Below are 25,451 nucleotides of genomic sequence, written 5' to 3' on the forward strand. Positions count from 1 at the left end.
TAACCTGGCACAGCTTGAGCAATTTTACAAGGAAGAATGGGGAAATCTTGCTCCATCACATAGCGCAAAGCTAATAGAGGCATCCAAAAACACTACTGGCTGTAACAGCTGAGAGTGGAGGTGCAACTAAGTACTGAGCAAAGAGGGATGAATACATTTGACCTGCTGACATTTCAGTTTTTGAACCTTTAGTTTTTCATGCTTTACAATTTTCATGTTTTTTGGGCTCTGTTGTGGGGGGAAAAAAGCACCTGATTCACAAATAAAAATTCTCAGTTAAATTGATCAAAATCCCTGGTTGTAGTACTCATTTACATAACAAAAGTCTGGGGGATGAATAGTTTTTCAAGGTACTCCTTTTCATAGTTCAGTAATTTCAAAATTAACTTTTAACAATAGCTCATCAGTGATAAAGTGTTAAAACACCAATAGAGATTCTATGTACATTTTTTGAAAATCTTCCATTGTGGTTCTTATTCAAAATAATATACACAGTCAGTAAAAATGGTCTATAAAATGTAATTTATTTCATGTTACATTGGGCATTGACATTTTCACAAGGCCTTTGGAGATTATGATAAAATGACTAACAATTATAGTGGTCCAAATCTCACTGAAAATCCCCTTATATTTGCACAAACTTGCAAAGAAATAATATGCTTTAAAAAAAATTATTGGGCCCAATCCAATGATTTCCCATTCCAGTGTATTCAAAGTCATGTATGTAACTTAATCATTTACAAGCATATTCCAAACTTCAGCAGAAATGTTCTGTAACAGTTGAGAAGTGATCAGCATGACATGGATAGGTGAAGGATTCATTTCTTTCTTAAAAAAGGTGAAGATTCACTATTTCCAAAATCACAAGGATTTTTAAAAAAAACTTGATTGTATTTTAAATGTTTTCAGTCTTATATTTTCACAAAGTAACTAGTTTACACAAGGCCAGTCTTCCTGCAGAATAAAGAGGTGTACAAGGACTATTTTACTTAAGCTATGTCAGTTTTCAATTAATGACAATTGTAAATCAAGGAGCGTGAAAGAGTACTTAATGCACGAGTCTAATTTTGAAGAACTAGAAATTGGCAAATTTGGAAAGTGGTTTGACAATGGGAAGCAAGCAAAAAAGGGATATTGGAGTAAAACTGAATTACGTTCTAATGCAGCAATTTTTTATTAATATGCTCACAATACAAACATTGCAAGTATTTAAAATATTAAAACAATCTGTCCTCTATTTTTGAGGTTACTCACGTTATAAAGTTAAAACTATATACTCTTCTACAGCAGTAATTGCATACCAGAAAGGCAGACAACCATCAACACAAATCAAGGGATGGACTTTTTTTTTTAAAGCAATGGTGTGTATATAAAGACAAAATATGGGACTTTCAATACATAGATAATAAGTACAGTACTGACAAATTTTGTTACTATAGGAATTTTTGAGTGTAGTAAGGAATGGAGATGTGTAAAAAGTTTGGAGAATTGTGCCTTGAGTGCACCTAATTTTCTCCAGGCTCAGCTGCAACAGGTTCACTCTCATCAGTTGCACTCTCAGATGACCATAACTAGAAACAGAGGGGGAAATCGTTACTCAATCTCGTACGTAAATATTAAAAATTCTCAAAAAAACTTTATAAATATTATAATGAATAACATCCAAACATGACCACCTATAGAATGCTTTCGCTCAAAGTTTAATAACTAAGTATTAAAAACATACAATTCCTCATTGTACATAGCAAAATTATTTGCAGGCAACTCTAATGGAGACACTTAATGGAGACACTTCCCATAATTTAATCTTAAGAACCTGTATGACAATAGGTACTTGAATTTCATATAACCTATATTTTATGCATTGAGACTACTAAATCCCAATTAGCTTATTCAGAGCTCAATTTTGCCTTTAAGAAAAAAAATACTCAAATAGTTTTGTTCAAAGACAAGAGTTGTACAGCACAGAAAGAGGCCTTTCAAGTCATAGAATCCTCAATCACCATCAACCACTTAATTGTGCTAATCCTATTAGTCAGTTTTTACTCCCACATCTCACTGACTTCCACCTAAACATTAGAGGCACTTTACAGTGGCCATTGAACCTACAAGCATACATCTTTGGAATGTGGGATCAAACCCATAGAGTCACAAGGAGGACATGCAAACTCCATACACAACATTCAAGGTTAGGATGAATTTCAGGTTTCTGACACTACTAGTTGAGCCACGAGACCTGCTTCAACTCTTAATTAATGCCTCTCTGGATTTCTCTACCATTAACTCTCATCATTACATCTCAAAGGGCTGCTTTTTACCCTTCAACAATTAGTTCCTAATTAACTAGATACTAGTTAATTCTTAACTACTACTAATCTTTGAACACTACCATCACTGGAGTCCCCTTCTCAGACAATACCTTGATCTCATCAACTTTATCCTTCAGTATTTGCCACCTACCTATTAATAATTTTGAATGCATTGCCACCAATCATCTACCCTTTTACATCCCTCCATTTTCTTCCACAGGCCTTAAAATTACACCCATCCTTTGTGATTCTCTTCCCCTTTTGAGAGAACTGACTATGCCACCATCATCTCCTTTTGAACAGCAATTTCCTATAATAGACTTACTCCAATCTAAACAAAGCCTGAGCTTCTGAAACAATATAGCTTCTCGTCTCTCTCTTCACCCTTTCTCTTGGGATGCTCTGGATTGAAGATCACTATTCTTGACCCAATTCTTTCCCTTCTTCACATATTGCTATGTATGCACCAACAGTTCTCAGTTATCCTCTAAACCATACTTCATGGACATGTGTTCTTGGACAAGACTTCACTTCCATCATCCCTACACCAGAGAAACTAAAGCATGCTCCAATACAAGCCAGCAATTGTGAATTCCTCCTTACCCACTTCCTCAGGGTTCAACTAGGCAGCAGGTGACATCAAACAACCTCTTAGTAAGATAAGCTCTCCTTTGCTCATAATGCTCAATTTCACCTCCATGGTATCACTCCCTCCAATCTTCTAGTGGAGGTTTCATCATGAATTATAACTTTTAGCACTGCCTTCTACGTCTTCTTTCAATGTTTGGCTACTCTTCCACATGTTCCCTTCACTCATAGCCCCATTTTCATGCTCTCCCTGACATGCTAAGATTTTATTTACTGAGATACAACGTGCAATAGGTCCTTCTGGCCCTTCAAGCCGCGCTGTCCAGCAATCCTCTAATTTCATCCTAGCCTGTGCAGTCACGGGAGTTACGTACAGCTCCTCACAGGCAGCGGGGGAAATGAAGCTGGGTCGCCTGGATTGTACAGTGTTGTGCTAACCACTATGCTACCATGCCACCCTACCACCCCAGATCTCACCCCTTGCCCGCTGAAGTTTACAAAAATTTGAAAAAGGAAGCCTGAGAAGAGTCTATTTTTCAAAAATTTGTTTCCATCTTCATGGAAATCCTTCCCCTCCCCATTATAGAATGCAAGAAATAGTAGTAGTCATTCAGCCCTTTATGCTTACTCCCTCATTCAATGAAATCATGCCTGACCTTCCACCTCAACATCACTGGATCAACCCCATGTCACCTGGTTCCCTTAACATTTAGAAATCTAATGGATTTTGTCTTGGCTTCGTCAGAGACAGAGCCTCCACAGCCCTCTTGGATAGTGAATTTTAAGGATTTAGCAGCCTCTGTGGTGACAGATAATAATGACATCATTGTTGCTTCAGCAAAGTTTTATAAAATGCATTGGTAAGTCATCTACACAATGCATCAGAACATTTCAAGGATGACTACTCATTATTTCATGGCACAAAAATCTCCTAAGTTAAAACTTGTTATACACGTACAACTTTAATTCAATACTGAAATGTACAGGGAAAAGTCTGAAGTAACTTACTGTAAGATTGTCTCTAAGCAACTGCATTATAAGGGTACTGTCTTTGTAGTTATCATCTTGAAGAATATCCAGCTCTTTGATAGCCTGGTCAAATGCCTAGTAAATAGATCAGAATTTGGAAATCAGAAAGACAATATCAGACAGGTGCTGTTGTGCTGAATCCCCACAACCCAGGAAGGACTACAAACAATCTGATACTACCAGAACAGGGCAAATCTGAAACCCATGAAAGGACTATTATTTTGGCAAGCTTAGTATCTACCCAGTAGAGCAAAAAAAATGTTATTGAAGGTCAGTTACCTTGCAGAAATACTCATGGTTGAACATTTCAAAATATATCTGGCTTTATTATCTAATAAATGATATACAATGATTATTCAACAAAATCAATAGCAATTGCTAAGAATAACTAAAAAAAAAGGGCACCCTATCCAAAAATTGTGATGCTAGAGCCATATCTCATCTTCAGGACAGAAACTAGCACTGTTGTTTGAATAGGAAATCTCAGACATTTAAAGTGCAGTGTATTTTCATCCCTGGAAGACCTTCAGGACCCTTGCAACTTTCCACAAATCTCTCATGCCAGTTCTCTGTAGTCCATTATGTCCATTCCATAAGAGTAGCTATTTGAGACTTGCTTAGTTAGAAAGCACAGCAATCCCAAATTATCTTTGAGGATTTGGCTCCAATATAGCTGTTTAGTCAACCAGATGAGAAGACAGTTTAACCAATCATATTAATGAATACCCATCCAAAATATAGGAAGTTTTAAAGCACATTTTAAATTGAGCTTATTTATTTTCTTATGAACTAAAGCATTCTGCTAAATTTTATAGAGAACACCAAATTAAGAGTATAATCATGTATTAATACTTGAAGCACCAACATTTTACAAAGACAAACCCGGTTACAAAGTGTGCAAATGCAATTCAACTCTGCAAAGTGGTTCATTTTGATAAGTAGATTAATTTTCTTGGAACATAAACCTTAAGTGGAGTAGAAGGATAATGAATTAATTTTTAGGACAAATGCAGAAGAGATTTACAAGAACAGAGTACAGGAAACAGAATCTTGTGAAGACTGAGTGGGTTTCAATATCAGTAGGTTGAGGGAAAAGAAAGAGACCAAACAGAAGTGAGATGTCTTTTTCTGAAAATGGAAACAAAAGGGCATAGATTAAATACAAAAAAATGTTATATCATATTTTAAATATGGACGTACAAACTAACATTTCAAAATTTCCAAAATGCAGGAGTGCTGTCGACATAGGATAATAACTGTTTGTAGGAGGACACAGATGAACAGAATAGCTAAACAAGTTAATACAGAATACTGTGACATAACATTTTGGCAGCGAATGAAAAATATAGATTAAAAGCATAGGTCTAAAGCATATGCAGGAATTGAGAGACCTGGGTATACAGGTGCATAAATCATAAAAAGAGGCAGAGTTTCATGTAAGGACATGGAAGCTAGAGTGTGCAAAAGACTGGTTCCAAGTAGTAGAGATTTCAGCCACAGTGTTAGTTGAAATCAGCCACGGCTGTTTTTGGAGCAAAGGTCGAGAAAAGATATGATTAATTCTTCAAATGTTATTTGAGACAAGAAAATTGCTAGATGAGCATTGCAAGCAATACTGAATGCAGAAGCATGTTGAACTGGGCTGCTTTAGTCAGAGGACTATAATCATCTTAATAATTAAGATGTTAAGCAAGATCAGTAATCATGTCTAAAGACTTTGACAAACCGTCATGAAATAGCCCATTAGAATACCTCTTGCCCACAGGCCATGGCGTCAGACTGGAGAATCCCCCACATCCATTAATACCATAAAATTAAATCAACACCAATTCCATTTCATGGAATTAAGAAATAAACATATCCTTGTATTTATACCCTTGGATATGCACACCAAGTAGGCCCAATTTCCAGTTTTACTGATGACTTTCTCAACTATGGTAAAGCTTGAAAACTCTTCCCTCACTCCATTTATGTACATCAGGGATAGATACTTAAACCTTCAGCCTATCTATAACTTACTTAATAAGAGAAACCAAACTGATTGATTTACAAAAACATTTTCAAAATTTGCAAATTACCCAAATTCTACCAAACAGCTAGGAAAGTAGTAAGGCAAATTCTCCCAACTGGATCTCCATCTGTTAAACATGTTGATCAGATCTGTTGATCAGATAACTCTGAACTGCCCGTAGCAAAATATTTTAATTAAAATTTACTGTGGATTTCTTCGTGTTAATGATGGACACTTTGACATCAATTTTGTACCTCAGCAACACCTTGATGCCTTTAGAGAAGGAAAGCAAGCCCAGAGATATTTTTAAAAAACATAACTGTATGCATGAATATGCCAGAACAAGTTTAAAATTTATTCCAATTACATCTTCAAACTTGGAAAGGATATAACTTACATCTTTTGCCAACTTGCAGGCACTTTCTGGACAGTTGAGAATTTCATAGTAAAACACAGAAAAATTAAGAGCAAGACCCAAACGGATTGGATGTGTTGACGGCAGACCTTCCTTACTGATTTCAAACGCTGCTTGATATGCCCCTTGCGAGTTTTGTATCGTTTCTACAAAAATATTGAGATTCGTAAATTGAAACCTAGTTTGCCTTCGAAACTCTATCCATCATTAATTCAGCAATGTTAGAACTACTAATTCAATTAATTTCAAAATTACAGTCAACATATTGAAAGTCTATACAAGACATTTTTAAGGCAGTGCAATGTCAGAACTCCAGCATTCTAATTCTAAATATAAAAGTATTTGTTTTCTTCAACTGGAATCCCTTCAGTTCATTAAAATTCATAAATAAATGTCAGGTTTATGGAATAATTTCATAGCAGATGAGAAACAGCTTTGAACCACCTTTTTTTGCATTTTAGATGAGAACAAGAGGCTGCCTTATGACAAACTTGCACGTTAATCATTTGTTCAAATTTGTTTTTTAAAAAATGACAGATCTTCAGTTTTAAGGACAAAAAAAATTAATTTACGTTGTCGGTCGTCTCCAGAAGCAACTTCGGCGAGGTACCGAAAGTAATCACCCTTCATTTTCAGGTAGAAGACTTTGCTCTCTGAGCAGCTGGTATTGGGAATTAAGTAATTATCCAACAGCCCCTGGAGGGAGAGGAGAAAAAAGTCAGTCAACCCTCGAGCAAGTCCAATGCAGAACAAGAATAAATTTCAGAAGTGCTACAACACTACAACAATACATGATATCAACATTCAATTTGCATGCATTCAGGTGGAGTTGGATGGAAAGGAAAAATGCTACTCCAGAAACAGTTCTTTATATTTGTCATGAATTTACACAACTCTGTCTCAAAGATATTCAGTGTCTTTTCCACCACTCTTCAAGGAGTTTGAAAGACACTCAATGCTCAGGGGAAAAAAAAAGCTGCAGCACATTTATCTTAAGTGCTGATTTTTGTTTGGTTTCAAAGTGTCCTTTAGTCCTAAGTTCTCACATGACCAAATTCTGTCTCCATGTCCACACTAAGACACTCAGAATCTTCTATATTTCACTCTTCTACACTCCAGCTTAGTCTGTCCAACCTATTCCTGTAACACAACAATTCATGCCAGTAACAGGTGAGTAAACGTAAACCGCTTCAAATGCATATATATCCTTCCTTAAGGAAACCAATACAATACACTTACTCCAGATAACGATCTGACCAAAATATACTTCAGCTCCCTTCCTAAGTATGGAAGCACATCTTAGCAAAAATTACCAGGGTCACTCAAAGCAAAAATAGAAAGTGTATCCAATTATTCTGCTCTCACAAAATATCATCCCATCTTTAGCCTCTTTACCCCATCCTCAATCACCAAAACTACTCCAAGCAAAATCAATGATGGAATTGTAGCATTTAGTTTTGGACAAGCTACCAATTCTATCATTTAACAAACTGCCCATCTTCAAAACGTCCAAGAAATGTCATCCCAGTTGACAACAACTTTTGCAAAGATGGCATGTATCCAGGACATCCCCTCTTCTCAATGCTACCATCAGGTGAAGGTACAGGAGACTGAAGACCTATGGTCAACATTTTAGGAAAAGCTCCTTTCCCCTTTGCCATCCGATTTCTGAAAAGTCCATGTATGCTATCTCACTATTTTTTTCACTTTTTTTCTGCAATTTATAGTCATTTTTATGACATGCACTGTATTGCTAAAACAAAACAACAAATTTCTCAACAGCCATGGTAACTTGTTGCAAATTGCTGCCTGGCAGATCCATTCATTACTTATATGATCAATTTACTCTTTTAAATCTAAATTCTTGTCTACTTGGAGTGTACTTTTTTGGTAGCTTTTACAGGTAAAATAATAACAATGCAGCATAAAGTGTTTCTAGCCCAATGCATAGTGTAATAATCTGATCTGTATAAACAGCATACAGGACAAGATTTTCACTGTCTTCATACATGTTACAATAATAAACCAATACCCATACTAAACTTGCTGTGGTTGCTTTGGACCAGATTATTCCAAGACTCAGAAACAGAAAACAGGCATAATACAGGCCTTTCAGCCCACAATGCAGTGCCAAACATTTCTTCAGAAATTACCTAAGATTATCTATAGCCCTCTATTTTCTCTAAGTTCCCTGTACCTATCCAAGAGCCTCTTAAAAGACCCTATTGTATCCACTTCCACCACCATCGCTGGCAGCCCATTCCACAAACTCAATATTCTATGTGTAAAAAAACTCACCCCTGACATCTCCTCTGCACCTACTTCCCAGCACTTTAAACCTGTGTCCTATTGTGCTAGCCATTTCAGCCCTGAGAAAAAGCCTCTGACTATCCACACGATCAATGCCTCTCAGCATCTTATACACCTCTATCAGGTCACCTCTCATCCTCCATCACTTTGAGAAAAGGCTGAGTTCAATCAACCTATTCTCATAAGGCATGCTCCCCATCCAGGCAACATCCTTGTAAATCTCCTCTGCACCCTTTCTATAGTTTCCATATCCTTCCTGTAGTGAGGCGACCAGAACTGAGCACAATACTCCAAGTGGGGTCTGACCAGGGTCCTAAACAGCTGTAGCATTACCTTTTGGCTCTTGAACTCAATCCCATGATTGATGAAGGTCAATGCACTGTAAGTCTTCTTAACCACAGAGTCAACCTGCGCAGCAGCTTTGAGTGTCCTTTGAACACGGACCCAAGATCCCTCTGATCCTCCACACCGCCAAGAGTCTTACCATTAATACTCTATTCTGCCATCATATTTGACCTACCAAAATGAACCACCTCACACTTATCTGGGTTGAACTCCATCTGCCACTTCTCAGCCCAGTTTTGCATCCTATCAATGTCCCGCTGTAACCTCTGACAGCCCTCCATACTATCCACAACACCCCCAACCTTTGTGTCATCAGCAAATTTACGAACCCATCCCTCCACTTCCTCATCCAGGTCATTTATAAAAATCACAAAGGGGTCCCAGAACAGATCTGAGGCACACCACTGGTCACCAACCTCCATGCAAAAAAATGACCCATCAACAACCACTCTTTGCCTTCTGTGGGCAAGCCAATTCTGGATCCACAGAGCAAGGTCCCCTTGGATCTCATGCCTCCTTACCTTCTCATTAAGCCTTGCATGGGGTACCTTATCAAATGCCTTGCTGAAATCCATATACACTACATCTACTGCTCTACCTTCATCAATGTGTTTAGTCACATCCTCAAAAAATTCAATCATGCTTGTAAGGCACGACCTACCTTTGACAAAGCCATGCTGACTATTCCTAATCATAAAAGCTCTCCAAATTCTGCCTCTCAGGATCTTCTCCGTCAACTTACCAACCGCTAACGTAAGACTCACTGGTCTATAATTTCCTGGGCCATCTCTACTCCCTTTCTTGAATAGGGGAACAACATCTGCAAACCTCCAATCCACCGGAACTTCTCCCGACCCCATTGATGATTATTGCCAGAGGCTCAGGAATCTCCTCCTTCGCCTCCTGCACAGGTATCCTGTGGTATATCTCATTCAGTCCCAGTGACTTATCCAACTCGATGTTTTCCAAAGGCTCCAGCACATCCTCTTTCTTAGTATCTACATTCTCAAGCTTTTCATTCTGCTGTAAGCCTTCCTCATAATCGCCATGGTCCTTTTCTGTAGTGAATACTGCAGCAAAGTACTCATTAAGTACCTCTGCTATCTCCTCTGGTTCCATACAGACCTTTCCACTGTCACGCCTGATTAATCCTATTCATATCTTATCCTCCTGCTCTTCACATACTTGTAGAATGTCTTGGGATTTTCCTTAATCCTGCTCGCCAAGACCTTCTCATGGCCCCTCCTGGCTCTCCTAATTTCATTCCTGCCTATCCCCTCCCACGCCCCTTGATCTTTCCTCTGATTGGTTTTTCACCTGGCACCTTCCACCTTCCCTCCACCTTCTTTATAGGGCCCCTGCCCCCTCCTCCTTCAGTCCTGACGAAGGGTCTCAGCCCGAAACGTTGACTGCTCATTTCAACGGATGTTGCCCGAGCTGCTGAGTTCATCCAGCTTGTTTGTACGTGTTGATTTGACCACAGCATCTGCAGTGTACTTTGTGTTTACTAATTTCATTCTTAATCACCTTCCTGCTAGCCTTATAATCTTCTAGATCTCTATCATTAACTAATTTTTTGAACCTTAGTAAGCTTTACTTTTCTTCTTGACTAGACTTTCAACAGCCTTTGTACACCATGGTTCCTGTATCCTACCATCCTTTCCCTGTCTCATTGGAACATACCTGTGCAGAACACCACACAAATATCCCCTGAACATTTGCCACATTTCTGCTGTACATTTCCCTGAGAACATCTGTTCCCAATTTATGCTTCCAAGTTCCTGCCTGATAGCTTCATATTTTCACTTACTCCAATTAAACGCTTTCCTAGGTTGTCTGCTCCTATCCCTCTCCAAAGCAATGGTAAAAGAGATAGAATTGTGATCACCATCTCCAAAATGCTCTCCCATTGAGAGACCTGACCTGACCAGGTTCATTTCCCAATACCAGATCAAGTACAGCCTCCCCTCTTGTAGGCTTGTGTACGTATTGTGTCAGGAAACCTTGCTGAACAATCTGACAAACTCCACCCCATCTAAACCCCTTGTTCAGGGAGATGCCGATCAATATTTGGGAAATTAAAATCTCCCACTGCGACAATCCTGTTACTATTACACCTTTCCAGAATCTGTCTCCCTATCTGCTCCTCGATGTCCCTGTTACTAATGGGTGATCTATAAAAAAACACCCAGTAGAGTTATTAACCCTTTGGTGTTCCTAACTTCCACCCACAGACTCAGTAGACAATCCCTCCATGACTTCCTCCTTTTCTTCAACCATGACACTATCTCTGATTAACAATGCCAGGGCTCCATCTCTTTTGCCTCTCTCCCTGTCCTTTCTGAAACATCTGAAGCCTGCCACTCTGAGTAGCCGTTCCTGCCCCTAAGCCATCCAAGTCTCTGTAATGGTCACAACATCATAGGTCTAAATACTGATCCACGCTCTAAGATTAACCGCTTTGTTCATGATACCCCTTGCATTAAAATAGACATCTCAAACCATCAGTCTGAACACATCCCTTCTCTATCACCTGCCTATCCTCCCTCTCACACTGTCTCCAAGCTTTCTCTATTTGTGAGCCAACTGTGCCCCTTCCTCCAGCTCTTCAGTTCGGTTTCCAACCCCTAGAAATTCCAGTTTAAACTCTCCCCAATAACCTTAGCAAACCTCCCTGCCAGGATATTGGTCCCCCTCAGATTCAAGTGCAACCCATCCTCTTTGAACAGGTCACGCCTGCACCAAAAGAGGTCCCAAATGATCCAGAAATCTGAATCCCTGCCCCCTGCTCTAATCCCTCAGCCATGCATTTATCATCCACCTGACTCTTCTTATACTCACTGTTGCATGGCACAGGAAATAATCCTGATATTACTGCCTTTGATGTCCTGATTCTCAGCTTCTTTCCTGTACAAACTCCTCCGCTTTTCGATAATCGGAAAAAAAAAATTTTTTCCCTCCTCCAAAAAAATTATCAGTGTTGCTAGATGACGCATTGTAAATTTATAACCCTTTTCCCATAAGGCTTTTTTCGCTGGGTTAAATTCCTTCTTTCTCTTCAACAGGTTGTAACTTATATCAGGATAAAAAAGAACTGGTTTCCCTGCTATCATCAGTGGCCCGCTTCTATTTTTGGCACTTTGGGCAGCGGCCTTCAGGATCTTTTCTTTGTCTTGATATCGTAAGCATTTTATCAAAATTGATCGTGGGTTTTGATCAGCTCGAGGTCTTGACCTTAAGGATCTATGAGCCCTTTCGATCTCAATTGGAGTTTCGCTTTCCATTTCCAATTTTTCAGGGATCCATTTTTGAAAAAAATTTATTGGATCTTCTCCTTCTATATCTTCTTTAAGTCCAACAATTTTAATATATTTCATCTACTGAAATTTTCAAGCTTATCAATTTTTTCCATAAATTGTTTTTTTTCTGATGTCCAAGCAGTATTTTCATTTTCCATTTTGTCCATTCTTTCAACCATGTCCTCCGTTGTAGTTTCCAAGTCCGTAATTCTTTTTTCCATTTTTTCCTGTCTCTTTGTCATTTTATCAAGCATAATCTCCATATTGGTCATTTTTTTTGGAGTATTTTTTGATTATTTTTAATTACTTTTAATGTGTCTAATTTACGCATTATTTGCCTCAAAGTCTTTTCTATATTTCTAGAAGGACTTTTAACTCCCTCTTCATCTGATCTTTCCGGAAGGTCTGACTCTCCCTCCGATTCGCTATCACTTTCAGTTGCAGTGGTAGCTGGGCTTTGTAGTTTTTGTTGCTCCCGTTTGCGCATGCTCCATCCTTCGCGTTTGCGCAGTTCACAATGGCCTTTTCCTTTAGAAATGGCCACTGTTGCCGCAGTCTCCTGTTCCGTATCGCCGGTGGTATAATGTACCTGAGACCGCGGTTCCTCGGTAGACATGGGCCTTGTTCTTGTTCCAACTTGCGTAGTCTTCCCGGTATTAGTTTTCTTCATCTTCCTTCCTTGAGGCATAGCTTGACACAATCCGGAGTAGTTTATAAGTAACTTTTTGAAAGTATTGACTAACTTTTCTTCGTTTAGACATTAATTTATTAACTTTTTACGGGAGAGCTGGGTTCCAGCATCTCAATCCTACGTCATCACGTGACGTCCCCCCCCACCCCCAGCTTCTTTCCTGTTTTCAGGACCTCCTCCCTTTTCCTACCTATGTTGTTGGTACCAATATGTACCACGACCTCTGGCTGTTCACCTTCCCACATCAGGATATCGTAGATGTGATCAGAAACATCCTGGACCCGGCACCTTGGATGGCAAACTAGCGCGAGTGTTTCTTTCCTGCGTCCACAGAATCGCCTGTCTGCCCCCCTAACTATAGAGTCCCTTATCACTGCTGCCATTCTTCCTTTCCCTCGCCTTCTGAGCCACAGGGCCAATCTCTGTGCCAGAGGCATGGCCACCGTTGCTTCCCCCAGGTAGTTACCCCCCCCCCCCACTTCCCTCTCCTGTCTATTACCTACTTATCTATCTTCCGAGGCCCTGGTGTGACTACTTGCTATAGCTCCTCTTTGTCACCTCCTCACTTTCCCTGACCAGATGAAGGTCATCAAGCTGCATCTTCAGTTCCCTAAGCTGGTGCAGATGTGGCCATCCGGGAGGCTGGGAATCCAGGACATCCCACATCCGACACCCAGTACAGAACACCGGACTCACAGACATACTTCCTATTCTTCACAAGTAACTTACCTCGCCTCAACCCATTGAGCCAAAGCCCTCCTACTCTGACACCCTCTCTATAAAGCTGACTTCTTTTTAAACTCTTCCCGCCAGTCTAACTCGCTGACATCCACGTGCTTGAACAGTCGTTGCTAGATCCGTGTTCGGCCTTCTACATTTGTTTACTCTTCTATAGTGTACAACTGGCCCTCCTTATCCGCAAGGGATTCGTTCCGGGACCCCCTGCGGATGCTTAAGTCGGTGGTCTTTAGGACCCAGCGGAACCCCGGACCTTATTTAACCTGTCTCAGTGCGGTGGACATTAAGACCCAGTGCAGCTCTAGATCCGCAGTGTTTCTGTTCACGAAAATAATCACGATCACGATTGAAAATAAAGTGGAAGTAATAAAGCAAACGCAAAGTGGTGAAACGCCATCGGTATTTGGAAAAGCATTAGGCTACGTCGGTCAACGATCGGAATAGTTTTAAAGGATAAAGTGAGAATAATGGAGCAAGTCAAGGTCCTGTCCCGATGAAAGCTACAATTATTACTAAGCAACGCAGTGGCTTAATTATTAAAATACATACGTTTAAGTATTTTATATGCATAGAAAGGTAAAATACATACTCTATACTAAGACAAACATTTGACTAACTGACGCTAAAAAATACCAGATGTACTTGTTCCGATTTCAAATCCGACTTAATGACGGACTCAGGAACGGAACACATTCATAACCCGGGGACTGCCTGTACTTTTAAATCATCTCTAGATTACTTATAGTACCTAATACAATGTAAATGCTATGTAAATAGCTGTTATACTGTATTGTTTAGGGAATAATGACAAGAAAAAAATAGTTTGTACATGCTCGAACAACGAGTGCTGGAGAACGAACTTCCAGGTTTTCCCGATCCGCGGTTGGTTGAATCTGTGCATGCGGAACCTACGGATAAGGAGGGCCGACTGTTCTCAATCTTTGCTGGGTTCTTGTTCTACTGTACCTCAAAAATAAAATAGCCTCATTTTTACATCTTTTGACCATTTTCTCCATTTCAGGCTTTGTGCAATCCACTATTTCTCCATATTATATCCTTCCAGTGATCCATCATTACCAACTATGCTTTCTTAAGACTCCTGGACTCTCTCACATTTCAAATACACAACAGAAGGTTCAATTCTTGTACCAGATTACAGCAGCTACCTCATTTTACTTGATCATGCTTCCACGATACTTTGGAATGCGTTTCCACAAAAAAACTTTTAAAATTCTGTAAAAGTTATTTTCTTTAGTCTATAGAAATTCATAGGAAAAGATTGCACTGTTTGATCATGATTAACAACTTAAAAGTTGTGGGATTTGTTCTTTAATGAAATATCATGCACCTTAATCCTATTATGTAGGTCTTTAAGCCACTGAACAGCTAGAATAGATATCTCTTGCCAAAAATGCATTATTGATCATTTCCTCTCCTCAAGCCTACCTTAGATGCAGCAGCCACAAGCTTCTGATGTCTCTTAAATAGAAGACATGCTAAAGGATCCCAGAATAACCCAGCAAGAACAAAATTCTGTTTATCATCTATAGGCAAGACAATCCCATTTTCCTACACATTTCCAGCCATGTTTTAGCAGTAGGTCCTGAACTTAAAATCATTGGAGTTCATTTATTCATTGCACCTTATGTTTATTGAATTCCAGAACACAGTGAAATCCTCTCTCACTGCTCCCCTTCTGTGATCTCTGCTGCTCTCCAACTCTTTGACCACGTGCTCTTTACTTCATGCCTCCCTCTCCCAGTTTCACCTATCACCTTTTGTTTCTCTCTTCCCTCCACCACCTTCTAAATCTGCTCATCTTTTCCTTTCCTGCAGTCCTGCCGAAGGATTTCAGCCCAAAATGTCAACTGTACTTTTTTTCTCTCTCTCCAATTGATGCCCTCTGGCCTGCTGAGTTCCTCCGGCATTTTGTGTGCGTTGCCTACACAATTTCTAGTCAGACTGAAACTGTCCTTTATAGATCTATTTCAAACTAAAGCTGCCTTTAAACTTGTGTTCATCCACCATTTATCAATAATCCAGTTTTACACATATAAATTTCTAAATCCATATCTAGGAAAAAAAGGACTATGAGACCAAACTTGTAGGTTTACAAAAGTCACAAGAGTGAAAATAGGCCATTTTTGAAAAGCTACTTTGAAAGAATATCAAGTCAGTTTACTCCAGAGACTGGTGATAAGCCATTAGCAGCAAGATGCCTCCGTAAAACTTGAAAGAAAAACAAAAACAGGAAATGGTAACTTCATCTAAAAAAAAGGGGTTGGTACTTGACAGCACAATTTCTGATGCAACAGGGAGGTCTCAAATTAAGCAAACCTATGCAAAACCTACAAATACCTTGGAGAGCTCAGAAACTAAGTAATTAAGCTCCTGCACACAAAAAAAACATAAAAAGCAGGTGTTATCTGAAGTTTATCAACTTATACAGAACACTAAGAATGAGCTCACAGCTATATATTGAAGTGTATGCTGCCATAATACCAAATACAAGCTGTTACAACAAAACTCAACAAAGCCAGGTAAAAGAGGCATCAGCTTTATATACTGTATTTAGGAGTTAATTATTCTCCCATCTAAATTTGACAGACTGAAGCGCTTGAACATGCAAACAAGAAATCTTTTGCCCATTCAACAATTTTACTTGCAGAAAATCAGGTAAGAATCAGATTTATTATCACTGACAGAAGACATGAAATTTGTTGTTTTGCAGTAACAATACAGTGCTAAGACAAAAAAAACTATAAATTACAAAACAAATGGTGCAAATAAAAGAGGCAATGTTCATGGACCATTCTGATATGTAATGGCAGATGGGAAGTAGCTGATTGTGAATCAGTGAGTGTGGGTCATCAGGCTCCTGTACTACAATGAAATAGGAGTAACGAAAACAGGGCCTGTCCCGGATCGGACACAAGTTTAAAACGTACAGACCCAGGAAGGGCAAGACTAGAATTTGACAAGCTCTATAGCTTGGACTATGCACAACTGAAATTCTCAACTTTAAACATGTAATATTTCTAGTATTTTCAACATGTTTTGAGAGCTATAAAATAGTTGGCAATAAACACCACTGGAGATACCATAGTTGGATGCAAGCCACAAATGGAATTAGTTATAAGTGGTACGTGTAAAGGATTTCAGTGCCAAGAGGGGGCAGTGACGAACATTCATTGCACAGATGAACTGAATAAATTGTAGGAAAGAAATGAGTGGTTTTCAGATAAAGATAGGACTAAACACCAGTTCTGTTCATAATCAGATATAATCAACAAGCTCCAAAACCTGGGCCTTGGTACCTTCCTCTGCAACTGGATCCTTGACTTCCTCACCGGAAACCAGTCTGTGCAGATCAGAAATAACTTCTCCTGACTGACAATCAACACTGGTGCACCTCAGGGATCCAGACTCAGCCCACTGTTCTACTCTACCAATGACTGTGTGGCTAGGCATAGCTCAAATGCCACCTATAAATTTGCAGCTGGCAATTATTGTTGGGATAATTTCAGATTGTGACAAGATGGTGTACAGGAGCAAGATAAATCAGCTGGTTGAATGGTGTCACAACAACAACCTTGCACTCAACATCAGTAAGACCAAGGAATTCACCGTTGGCTTCAGGAAGGGGAAGTTGAGGAAACACACACTAGTCCTCATTTGGAGATCAGCAGTGGAAAGGGTGAGCAGTTAAAAACTTCCTGAGTGTCAACATCTCCAAAGATCTATCCTGGGCCCAACATATTAATGCAAATATAAAGAGGCCTTGACAGTGGCTATACTTGAGTAGACCTGGTATGTTAGCAAACACTTACAAATTTCTACAGCTGTACCATGGAGAACATGGTCTGGTATGGAGGGACCACTGAACAGGATCAGAAAGAGTTGCACAAAGTTGTAAACTAGGCCAGCTCCATTATAGGCATTAGCCATTCCAGCAGAGGATACCTTTAAAAGGCTCAAGGCAGCGGCATCATTGTGTACTCAGTCCACTGCTGTTCACTCTGCTGACCCATGACTGTGCTGCAACACACAGCTCGAACCACATCATCAAGTTTGCCGATGACACAACCGTAGTGGGTCTCATCAGCAAGAACGATGAGTCAGCTTACAGGGAGGAGGTGCAGCGGCTAACGGACAGGTGCAGAGCCAACAACCTGTCTCTTAATGTGAGCAAAACAAAGAGATGGTTGTTGACTTCAGGAGGGCATGGAGCGACCACTCCCCACTGAACATCGACGGCTCCTAGGTAGAGATCGTTAAGAGCACCAAATTTCTTGGGGTTCACCTGGAGGAGAATCTCACCTGGTCCCTCAACACCAGCTCCATTGCAAAGAAAGCCCAGCAGCGTCTCTACTTTTTGTGAAGGCTGAGGAAAGTCCATCTCCCACCCCCCATCCTCATCACATTCTACAGGGTTTGTATTGAGTGCATCCTGAGCAGCTGTATCACTGCCTGGTTCGGAAATTGCACCATATCAGATCGCAAGACCCTGCAGCGGATAGTGAGGTCAGCTGAGATTATCATCGGGGTCTCTCTTCCCGCCATTACGGACATTTACACTACACGCTGCATCCGCAAAGGAAACAGCATTATGAAGGACCCCATGCACCCCTCATACAATCTCCTCTCCCTCCTGCCATCTGGGAAAAGGCTCTGAAGCATTTGGGTTCTCAAGACCAGACTATGTAACAGTTTCTTCCCCCAAGCTATCAGACTCCTCAATACCCAGAGCCTGGACTGACACCTTACTGCCCTATTGTCCTGTTTATTATTTATTGTAATGCCTGCACTGTTTTGTGCACTTTATGCAGTCCTGGGTAGGTCTGTAGTCTAGTGTAGTTTTTTTTTTTTACGTAGCTCAGTCTAGTTTTTGTACTGTGTCATGTAACACCATGGTCCTGAAAAAAACATCGTCTCATTTTTACTATGTACTGTACCAGCAGTTATGGTCGAAATGACAATGAAAGTAACTTGACTTGATCATTAAGGACCCCATCATCCAGGATGTGCTCTCTTCTCATTGCTACCATCAATGAGGAGATACAGGAGCCAAAGGGACACAATGTAAATATAATTTCTTATTGTAATTTACAGTTTTTAAGTATAGCAATGTACTGCTGCCACAAAACAAATTTCACGACTTACACCAGTGATATTAAACTTGATTCTGACTCTTCAAGTCACTATATTAGTAAACAACTTAACTCAAATCTAACCCCCAACCTTCCCCTTCCTTAGCATTAATGTTTTTTTTAATGATTACTCAACTCAAAATTCGGAATAATCAGTCTGCAAATTGAACATGACTAAAGTAATGAGATTAAAGATTAGATACAACATTGCTCAGGCTACAACATTGGGAAATATTAAATTAAAAAGCCAAAAATGAAAATAACATTTGAAAACTCTGAGTTTAACATGAATACCAGTCAAATTGGGTTTCACTTAGATCAACCAACTCATATTTGCAAAAAAATGCACCATTCTTCCACTCTTATAATTTGTAAATGCATTTCTAAATGCTAAGTTTCTGGTACAATGCAGTTTCTGCTTGAAAAGAATGTTAAACATTATACAGTATAAATCACAAGAAAAATTAAGCATAGTCAAAGAATGCAAAAGTAATACCCTGTGGTATGTGAATCAAAAAGTTGTAAAGAAACTTTAAAATGACTATATCAGGTACAAATTGTTTGAGATTTTGACTTTCGCAAATGAAAAAAACATAGTAGTTTAATACTTTGATCTAAACATACAATACTTTTAATTGATTCAAAAAAACAAAATTGAGCTCTACATTTAAGGGGGCTGACAAGGCATATAGAAAGGCAGCTTATTTATTTATTTTGAGTGAGAAACAGGCCGTTCTAGCCAACAAGCAGCATCACCCAGCAACCCATCTATTTAACAATAGCCGAATTTACAATGATCAATTAACCTAATAACAGGCACACCTTTGGAACGTAGGAAGAAACTACCAGTTCATGGGAAAGACATACAAATAGCATTGGAATTGAACTCTGAACTCCGATGCCCCCAGCTTCAAGTTATATTTATTTAGTGGCATATAGCACGGAATAGACAATTCCCGCCCTTTGAGCCTAGCCACCCAGCAACCCCTGATTTAAACCTAGCCTAATCATGGGACAACTTACAACAACCAATCAACCTACAAATCTGTAAGCCTTTGGACTGTGGGAGGAAACCGGAGCACCCAGAGGAAACCCAAACAGTCACAGGGAGAACGTACAAATTCCTTACAGACAATGGCAGTAATGGTATCATGGTAACTGCTATGCTACCATGAGTCCCATGTTCTGTGTAAAGATTATAATTTGCAGTGAAGAAAAAGGGAAGGGAGGCAGCATGAAACTATTGTCTCAGTTTGAGTTACTGGCCATTTACAACTGTAATGAGAAGCAATTTCCTTAAAGTTCTCTTCAGACCTTCAGAATTTTCTACTTCATTGCACTAAGTCAAGTTGTCAAGTATAAGACCATAAGATATAGGAGCAGAATTAGGCAATTAGGAACTCTGGACCCTGGATACCATGGAAACAGAGTAGAAGAAGAAAGCCCTCAACTCCAAGTGGAGTCATTGGGACGCCGTCGTAACGGCAATTTTTTGCCGTTTTTCTTATTTTTACGAGACTAAGTTGCCAGCTCAACTCTCAACCCAGCATGGATGGAAAGTATGCAAGGGGGCCGGCTGGATTCAAACTCGGGAGCCCTTGCTACGAAGTCCAGCGCTGATGCCACTACGCCACCAGCCGGCCATGGAAACACAGTAGCTAAGTGCGAAAAAGTGAAGTGTGACAAGCTGGTGGTTAAGTACATAATAAACCCGAATGTTAGAACAAAGAGGCCATACCACTTATATCTACTTATTATATTATTAAGAGATGTTAAATTACCATACAAAAGTACCTGATAAAATTGAGCACATTTGAGTTCCATAATAGTAATTAAAACTTTTGGAGAAAAAAATAACACTGATTATGACAATAACATTATCTTGAACAAACTTCCAATCCTGCAGTAGAAATTAACTTTGCAGTGTTAATACACTAGGGAAATAAGGTAGTAGAGGATAACAGTTTTGCTCAGTGGCCTCTTTAACATGAACAAAAAATTAAATCAGCTTTGCTGAACAGTGCCAGAAGTAACAGTTCTTCCGCACAATGTGGATTAGCAACTGAAAGAATAATACTTTATTCACATCAACAATGCATTAAAAGCTATGTCAGTACTTGCTTTAATTTAAAGAATCTCTAGGGTCTGCAGAACTTCCCACATTGGTGCACATCCAACTTTCAAAATGTCAACATCAAGCACAAAAATTTCATAAACTTTTTCAAATGTAAACATTCTGCTGTATGCTTGAAGATGTACATTGTTCACCCTGCACCCATCCCAAAACTCCACCATTTAAATATGGTAGTGCCTTCTCAACTTATTGCCCTCAAATCAAACTCTTCAAAGTTGTAAATACTTCTATCTAGGCATTGCCTCAGTACAAGATTTTGAATGAAAAACATCCATTTTGTTTCTTGCTATTTCCCCAACGTAAGGCAGCAATCTAGATTAAGCTCCAGTAATTTTAAGCCTTACAATTCTATTTAGATTCATTAACTCTTGGCTGTTCTAGAATATAAAATTTACAATCCAAAATCTAGAAACCAAGCTACATCACTGTACTTTAATCCAATAACTTCAGCCCAGAGAATATTCTGAATTATTTTTCAAAACTGCAGCTCTTTACAAACATTGATGCCGATCTCCATCTGCCAGTGTTTCTATTCCCTCATCTCACTGGAATTCACTTGCTATAGCTTCCAACCTTCTAAAGGATTAACTTTATCCCCTAACTTGTATCCATTTTGATTCATAACTTACTCCTAAACCCAAATTATTTACATCTATAGTAAACACCAGAGGGAATTAATTGAACAGAATGGCAGCTAAAGTGCTCTATTTCTATCTGACTCCCTAATCTTCTAGCTTCCCTTAAAATGTCTAATTTCCTTGCTCTTCCTGCATATGCCCTGCAACACTCTTCTCTACCCATCTACATACCTTTTACCTCAATTTTTAATATTCATGTTGCCCATTTTCACCTGTAGTTCACCAAATCTAGATGATTTCATACTTAAATTCTTAAATTTACTGTGACAACCCCTTTAACATTATAATCCTGCAAATCTTACCCATCAACTTTATTCTTTTATTACCCTCTTAAAATAGAGACCTTTCAGAGCAGCAAATTAATCTATCACTATATAGCTGAGATGTGGTGGTTGATTACTTAGCCACCCAGAAGAAACCCACACAGAGATGGCACAAATTCCACACAGACAACACTGAAATGAAGTTGTGAGATTGCAAGTAAACCAAAATGATAAGAATGAGCTCTATACCTATTTGGAAATAAAACAAACTCTATGTTGACCACACTCCAGACATTTGGCATAAAACTATATCCAATGAAGCCTCCAAAACATCAGGATCCTAGGATACAACATAACAGACTCTGGCACAATTTAACTCACCAACTAACTGCATTTTAATTAGTTATCCACCCATCACAATACTGCTCATCTCAGAATCACATCATCTGAATATTCATCTCTAGTTTAACCATTGAAAAAACAATGTAGTCAATTTGACCTTCCAGCTACTTTCCAACTGCTTAATATGCCTAATTTGTCCACATTAAAAATGTGCATCCTATCCATGTGTCCAGAAATGCGAAATGACAGCAGTATAAATGAAAAAGATATTTAAAGTCTAACTGCAGGACAAAGGTCAGATTCAGCAACTCAGTTAGGAAGCTGGTAGTAAAGAGAGTCAAAATTGGGGCAAGAGCCATTTAATACTGCATTTCTACCCAGTTGGTTTCAAGCCAGGTTTTCATCGAGACATGATTTAATTACATTAATGACCAATTCCATCTGTTCTACAATACATCTGACTAAAGGAAGCTGTCACTACTTAAAATGAATAGAGGTATGGCTGACAATGAGAAGTACTTTATAAAATAAAAAGCAGGAAGAAGTTACAAAGCCAATTTCCAAAACCACCTTGTTTAAATTGACTGATCACAGAAGCATGAGTTTGTGCTAATGTACAAATTGCTTGAAAATCCATCTAGAATGGATTATTTTCATGAAATAAAAGAATAGAAAATTCATTCAGAAATGTTTGACAATAACCAAAAGAAGAAAGAGTTAAGGCTGTATATATTGTCAAACACTCAGAAACATCATTGAAAGCAACAGATTTCATACAACCATGTTCAATTTTTTTTTAATGCATCAAAATAGACCTGTCTAAAATCTTCAGCCTAGGGCTGATGCCACTGAATAATCACTAGGAGAAAAACAGATTTCAATCCAGGAAAGTAACAAGCAATGCACGTTTTATCATTTCTTTTGTGATTTTGCACCTTCCTCAAGGCATTTTGCTCAATTCACATGCAATTTCAATATTTCTAGTTTAAAATAAAATTCCTCAAAAACTTCTTTTAAAATATCTGTAATTAAAATTAAATTAAATCAGGCAGACTTATAATTACGATAAACCTCAAAAGTGCGATGTTGGCTGCAACATCATGTTGTGAAGAAGCTGATCTGATGTATATGATTCACACCAACCCACCCCACCCAGCCTGCACACCTAAATTCAACTTGAAACCATGATATGATAATATGACTGCCATGAACTTATTTGACATATTATTGAACTGCAGCAGCCTGATAGGATAATGTGGCAGTTTTAAGTGACATCTGCAGTAAGTGGAGGGCAGCAGTACAGAAAAAAATATTTTAAAAATTATTTTAAATTTTAAATTTTAAAACCTCATATTTGAAATGGGAGTCAGTTTCCAACACGCTAAAGCAACCGCGTTTCAAACGTCGTCACTGTTGCCTTATTTATACATCAAACATCTTAAAATTAACTTTCAGCCTACATTTTTTTTAAGAACAGACATCCATCTAAGGGAAGATACAAGATTAAATAGGATAACTACCTGTATTTTTCACTCAATACTATCAACGCCCAAACAAGCAAAAATAAAATTCGCCAATTCAGAGAAAATATACCCATTTCAAACGGTGCTTATGTAGCAATACAGTAACAAGGAAACAGTTTTACAATGCTGTCTATAAAACTGCACGAGCAACTTTCTGCTAAATGTTGCAACTTTAGTTAGTTAACAGAAAATGTAAACATTTTAATGCAGGAATGGCTTACTCTGCTAATGATCAGCTACAGCTAAAGGCAGCATTCTAATTCATAATTAATCTTTGAAAACGTCACCCCTCGAATGGTTACAATATTACATACCGACTGCGTATAGCTTTGAATTAATTAAGCGTATCACAAACAGTAGTGGGAAAAAATCTGAAGAGCTGGATAAAATCTTTTCCCTCTTCACGTGTATGTAAGCACACTAACCTAGAAAACCAATATTCAATAGCGTAACTCAAACAGAGCCGTCTTAATCATGTTTCAGATTTCTTTGTTATATTAAGTACTTCACGGAAGTTGACCGAAGATTGCACATAAACGCACTTAATGCGTTTTTGCTTCTTTGGAGAGAAGTTTATTTACAATGGTTTCAAAGCTAGTGGAACCTCTAATCGAGACTCACCCCCCCCCCACCCCCTTTATTTGTACACCGCTTACCAAGACGTCGCCGCAAATTTCACGGAGCTCTTCTTCTACTTTTTCCCGGTAGCTTTTAATCAGCTGTAGCTTCTTCTCTTCTTTCTCGTTCTTCTGCTCCATACTGGAGATAACCCTCCACGCCGAGCGGCGGGCGCCCACCACGTTCTTGTAGGCGACCGACAGCAGGTTCCTCTCTTCGATGCTGAGCCCAGAGCCCTGCTCGGTCACCGCTTTCATAGCAGCGGCCATATCGTCGTACCTCTCGGCCTGCTCGGCCAGCTTGGCTCTTTGCACCTGCTCGGCATTCTCGGGATTGCTGTTGGTCTGATCAACCTGCTTGGCATCGTCGGGGTTGCTGTTGGTCTGCTCAGCTGGTTTCTCTTGCTTGACCTGCTCAGTGTTCTCCATGCTTCTGTCGGCCGGCCTCTCCTTGAGTTCTGTTGCTGTGCCTTCGGTACACCGAGGGCTGAACTTCTCCTGCTCACTCCGCCTTTCAGCTAAAAGGTATGCAATCTGTTGAGAGACGGAGAGAAAAGAGGAAATTTATTCTAAGACAAAACCAATGTGCCCAAAAGAGTTTGATAGGTGGGCAAAGAGCGGGAGAGTGGGTGCATTGGTGAGGGGGTGTTCTTATCTACATCCGCTTGTTTTCCCCCTCCGAAATCGATCTCGGGGTAGAGTAGCGTGGATCTAATTTGTGCAAAGTACAAAAAAAAGAAACATGGCGGATTTTTATTAAAATCCAAGAAATCTTCAAAATTAACCCAAAACTCCAAGACTGCAGACAATTCCAAAATTCTTTTTAAATTTAAAATATCGATCACCCTTCTATTATTTTATAAATTAGTTCCCCACTCCCCTTTATTTTTGCCTCCTTCCGAAAGAGAAGAGTGGTTATCGCAAGAGATTCCCTGAATACAAACCTGGTTCAACCTTCAATCTCCTCAAATGGATCAACTTGGGCCAGCGGAAGACCGGAGGTGGAGGCGGGCCCACCCACCCGGTTTGACGGACGCGGAAAGCCACGC

General features: G+C 39.3%; 1 protein-coding gene across 1 annotated transcript; it reads right to left on the reverse strand.

Annotated features, from left to right (window-relative positions):
* Nucleotides 1–505: 505 nt before the first annotated feature.
* On the reverse strand, nucleotides 506–25,451 carry LOC140733488 (14-3-3 protein theta-like). The gene is made up of 6 exons (XM_073056892.1): nucleotides 25,347–25,451; nucleotides 24,442–24,936; nucleotides 6,925–7,048; nucleotides 6,335–6,498; nucleotides 3,906–4,001; nucleotides 506–1,571 (listed from the first exon to the last, which is right to left on the reverse strand). Exons 2-6 carry the CDS (start codon nucleotides 24,829–24,831, stop codon nucleotides 1,506–1,508), a joined length of 840 nt encoding a protein of 279 aa, XP_072912993.1. The 5' UTR covers nucleotides 24,832–24,936; nucleotides 25,347–25,451; the 3' UTR covers nucleotides 506–1,505.

Source organism: Hemitrygon akajei, chromosome 9, assembly GCF_048418815.1.
Source record: "Hemitrygon akajei chromosome 9, sHemAka1.3, whole genome shotgun sequence".
NCBI lineage: Eukaryota > Metazoa > Chordata > Chondrichthyes > Myliobatiformes > Dasyatidae > Hemitrygon > Hemitrygon akajei.

Bases quoted from the DNA above. Each gene is read 5' to 3' on its own strand.
- LOC140733488 (XM_073056892.1), bottom strand. From the start codon at position 24,831: ATGGAGAACACTGAGCAGGTCAAGCAAGAGAAACCAGCTGAGCAGACC. The intron at 6,499-6,924 runs GTAAATTAATTT...ATATTTTTGTAG, and splicing joins TTCTGGAGACGACCGACAAC to AAACGATACAAAACTCGCAA. The intron at 4,002-6,334 runs GTAAGTTATATC...TCTATTTACTAG, and splicing joins CCTGCAAGTTGGCAAAAGAT to GCATTTGACCAGGCTATCAA.